Source organism: Ictidomys tridecemlineatus, chromosome 4, assembly GCF_052094955.1.
Source record: "Ictidomys tridecemlineatus isolate mIctTri1 chromosome 4, mIctTri1.hap1, whole genome shotgun sequence".
Classification (NCBI taxonomy): domain Eukaryota; kingdom Metazoa; phylum Chordata; class Mammalia; order Rodentia; family Sciuridae; genus Ictidomys; species Ictidomys tridecemlineatus.
The window spans coordinates 58,058,866-58,063,322 of record NC_135480.1 but is presented as its reverse complement, the minus strand read 5'-3'; the positions used below and the strand labels follow the sequence as shown (position 1 = coordinate 58,063,322).

Genomic DNA, 4,457 nt, shown 5'->3' with positions numbered 1-4,457 from the left:
CTTGAGACAGGATCTCATTAAGTTGCTTAAGGTCTCACTACATTGCTGAGGCCAGCCTTAAACTTGCAATCCTCATTTCTCCAGCCTCTGGAGTTGCTAGGATTACAGGAGCCACCACACCCAGTGCATAGAAAATATTTACAGGGTTGTGGACTAATACATATTTTTCTTTTTCTTTTTTTTAAGACTTGTAATTCCAGTACTTTTATTTGTAATTAGATGTGGTTTAGTTAACTTATACCACTATAACAAAATGTCTGAAATAATTAACTTATAAAGAGAAAAAAGGTTATTGTGGTTCATAGGTTTAAAATATTTAGTTTCCAATTAGGCAAAGTACTGAGAATGGGAAAGAAAATTTTGAAGACAAAATTGCAGATCATATCAATAATTTAGAAAGCCTTAGTTGTATTGGAATAGTATTGATGTAAGTTTACAGAAAAAGACAACTGAAAGAATACTGAATAATAACAAGAATATTCTAGACTTCTGAGAATTTTGCCTCAACTGATGTTGTCTGATTTATCTAGAGCTGAATCTCCTAGGGGTTCAATATCCAGAGGCTATTATAACCCCTCGTGACATTCCATTTCAAAATAATTACTTAATATGATGGCTTTTGTCTCTTATGAGGAAATGGGAGTGGAGTGGCCCATCTAATCTGAAGACCCTCTGGGAATATGAGCAAAAATGTATAAATGTTTCATTTACCTCTTACTACAATCTTTCCCAGTTTGAAATTATACTCGGTTTCTTCTAAATAGATACTTCCTACTAACCATGTTCATTCAGAGACAGAATTCAGAGTCTGGTGAGTTAAAAACTTCAGTTACTTAGTGAAGAGAAAGGCCTTCAATGGCTCTGTCTTTTCATTAGGCAATGCAGATGCCCTTTACTCAGAGTCCAAGGATGGGCTGAGCCCTGAAGGATCTGGCCCTGGGAGAAAGCGGTTCTTTTGGCACCAATGATTCTATGAAAAGCAGATAGAGCCTGAGGAGACTATTGACTTCAAGTGCAGACTGGCAAATATAGCTGGAGATGAAGCCAGGAATACAGAAGGAAAGGGCTCTTTGGGCAAAATAAGTGAGATCAGAATAGGTTTTGATTGAAGCAGAAGACCTTGGTTTGGATGTCTTGTTTTGCCTCCCTTTGTAGTTGTAATGATGGTTGGGTTTTCTCTTTCTGAAATGATTTCCTTGTGACACTGAGGAAATATGCTTCCTGTTTCGGGAGGGGGGACAAATCTACTACATGTAGATGAACTCTGTCCTCTCCAAAATTCCAGAGACATTTGGAGACTATCTTGGATAATCTGCTTTTGAGCCACAGAAGACCATATGGTCTTCATCAGTTTAAGTAGAATTTCATGGGGACCTTGTTGCTATACAGTCTCTATAGAAGCTCAGTCCCTATAGGAGTTCAGTCTGCTTCAGCCTGAAAATGGAACTTAGAGCAGGCATTCATATAGGGTGCTGGCTGCCTTGGGCAATGGGAACTAGTAACATTTCTCCTAGGTAGATGTAGTATGTTTGCTTGGGCTGTCTGAGGACTCAAATAAATCAAAACTAAGAGAGAGTCCTCTTTCTGTAAAGCTTTGACTGGGACCTAGAAGAGATGACAAGAGATCCCTGCCAAACACATGAAAATGCAGCTGTTGTGACTTGCTTGCAAGGTCCACTTCCTATCCTAAAAAGCTGTTTTAATGACTACAAATTTGTCAGGGACGGTAAAAGCCCAACCTCTTCAAAACTTATTCAAAGTGTGGCTCATGTTCTATTTAGTTCTGGTGTATCACTGTTCTCAATTCCCATTCCTTCCCTTGCAGTGATTGGTATATAGTTCATATGAAGAACTCTATAGAATACATCACAGAAATGGAATTAAAATTTAATGGGTATTTTCAATGCAAAAGCTACTTCTGCAGGCTTGACGCTATTTAATGCAAAGTTGTAGGTACCGAAAGATGATGTTCAAGCTCTATTAGTCCAGAAAGGAAAACTTTCGAGCAAAATTTCTTTATTATTCTCTAATTCATCTCCAGTGGGGGAGAGTCTGCTGTGTTCAGTTTTGCCTGTGACAGATTGCGCTGGCTGTTCTCAGTTTTGGAGGCACTGTCAGACTCTCTGATAGCTTGAGCTGTCTTCCCTATCGACAAGGGGGAGCAGCCTCTAAGGTTTTGGATAGTGCCTCTGAAGTCCTAAATTATCTTCTGAACTCACTGCTCTTTAAGCAGGGGCATGTCATTCAATTATCCTTGTGCATTCTCTGGTGGAGGCATTCACTAATATTCACATCTAAGTAAGGGTAATTCCTAATATGAACCACACTTCCATCACTGTGCAATAAAAGTTCCCACACCACCCAGGCACTAAAATAGTCCCTTTCTTTCACTTTTTATTATTTTTCTCCTGCATTATGCAAACTCTTCAGTTTATTTTGCCAAATTCATTGCCTGAAACATCATATTTACCCTATAAAATTTCTATTTACTTAACAAACATCATATTACCTCTATAGAATGGCTCCTCACTCCAGCCAGTTCATATTTATTTAGTATAATATTTTAAACATTTTTATCCCTCAAATACTCAGTCCTGTCTCTCCTCAGCCCTCTTTCATTCATGCACGCCCCCACACACCATTTGAACCAGGCTTATTCTAAACAATCTGCATTGAGAAAGAAAATCATTTAAGTGGAATAAATTAAAATTTCTAACTTACAAAAATAATCATTTTATATGGTTCCATAAGTATATAAAGAAATGAACCAGGGCTAATGGAAAGGGGAAAGTGCTGTGGCTACTTAATTCCACAGGTGCCAGCTCACCAAGAAGTAGCCATTCTTTTAATGAAGGAACCCTGAATGTGACAGTTGCAGTAACCAACTATTTTCAGCTCCACAGTAGAATTGGCAGATTTCATAATTCACACTGACAGCTGGTTTGTCCTTAGGCTCAAGAACCAGTAGATCCCAGACTGAAGAGACCATGTCTAACTCAAGCTGCTACAACCCAAGTTCCTTCATCCTTCTTGGAATACCTGGCCTGGAGCACTTCCACCTCTGGATTGGGATTCCCTTCTGTGTCATCTACCTTGTGGCCATTGTGGGCAACTGCATCCTGCTCTACCTCATTGCAATTGAGCGCAGCCTCCATGAGCCCATGTTCTTCTTCCTGTCCATGCTGGCCAGCACGGATCTCATCTTGTCCACTGCCACAGTGCCCAAACTGCTCAGTAACCTCTGGCTTGGCTCCCAAGAAATAACCTTCTCTGGTTGTCTCACACAGATGTTTTTCCTGCACTTCAGCTTTGTTGTGGACTCAGCCATTCTATTGGCCATGGCATTTGATCGCTATGTGGCCATCTGCTTGCCCTTGAGATACAACACCGTCTTGACCCCACAGGTGATCATCAAGCTTATGGTGAGCATTGTTGTGAGGAGCTTTTCCGTCATCCTGCCAGATGTGTTTCTTCTAAAACGCTTACCATTTTGCAGGACCCGCATCATCCCACATACATACTGTGAGCACATAGGTGTTGCTCGGCTTTCCTCTGCTGATATCTCTGTCAACATTTGGTATGGATTTTCTGTACCTCTCATGACTGTCATCTCAGATGTCATCCTTATTGCTGTGTCCTATGTCTTCATCCTCCGTGCTGTCTTTCAACTCTCATCCCTGGGTGCCCGCCAAAAGGCCCTGAGCACCTGTGGCTCCCATGTCTGTGTTATCCTCATGTTTTACACACCTGCCTTCTTCTCTATCCTTGCTCATCGCTTTGGGCACGGTGTCCCTCGGAATGTCCTTATCCTATTTGCCAACTTTTATGTGGCCATCCCTCCTGCCCTAAATCCTGTTGTTTATGGCGTGAAGACCAAGCAGATCCAGGAGAAATTTATTCTGCTCATCACTTGGAAGAGGCCACAGTGAGCGGACACCAAAGGTGAAATTTAGGTTACTTTAGTTTCTTAAAATTTTTCATAACTTAGAAATATACAAACTGTAGATATATGTTTTACTAGCTTGAAATATACGCATTCTACTCATGAAAAACACAGGGAAGTAGAAAATGGAGGGAAAAAATTACCTAAACTTCTGGAAAAATCAATGCTTTTTAAAATTAATTGCATTCAATTTTTGTGGAAATGCTGATGATAGATGTGGAAGAACACCAAAACTAAGGTTCACATTATTCTTGTTGCTGACTTTGAAGATATTTGAAAGATAGATATTTTCCCACACACAACTCATCCTACTATTTCTCAGATTTTGAATTAAACTCAAAAATCTTCCTTTATCAAGTGGTTATCAATTCTTTCCACCATAGTTATCAAATATGATGCCTCAAACTTCATTGTTCCAGGAAGTACATGTTATTATTACGTCTTGGTATTTCCTTCACTTGATTTAGTTTTTCCTTGCCCATCTTAGTTTGCATAAAATTATGTATCTTTTGTA

At 39.7% G+C, this 4,457-nt stretch overlaps 1 protein-coding gene across 1 annotated transcript; it reads left to right on the top strand.

Moving 5' to 3' along the window:
• The first annotated feature begins 2,987 nt into the window (after positions 1 to 2,987).
• Positions 2,988 to 4,457, top strand: LOC144376824 (olfactory receptor 52H1-like). Its single transcript, XM_078045099.1, has one exon. It carries the CDS (start codon positions 2,988 to 2,990, stop codon positions 3,927 to 3,929), a length of 942 nt encoding a protein of 313 aa, XP_077901225.1. The 3' UTR covers positions 3,930 to 4,457.

Bases quoted from the DNA above. Each gene is read 5' to 3' on its own strand.
- LOC144376824 (XM_078045099.1), top strand. From the start codon at position 2,988: ATGTCTAACTCAAGCTGCTACAACCCAAGTTCCTTCATCCTTCTTGGA.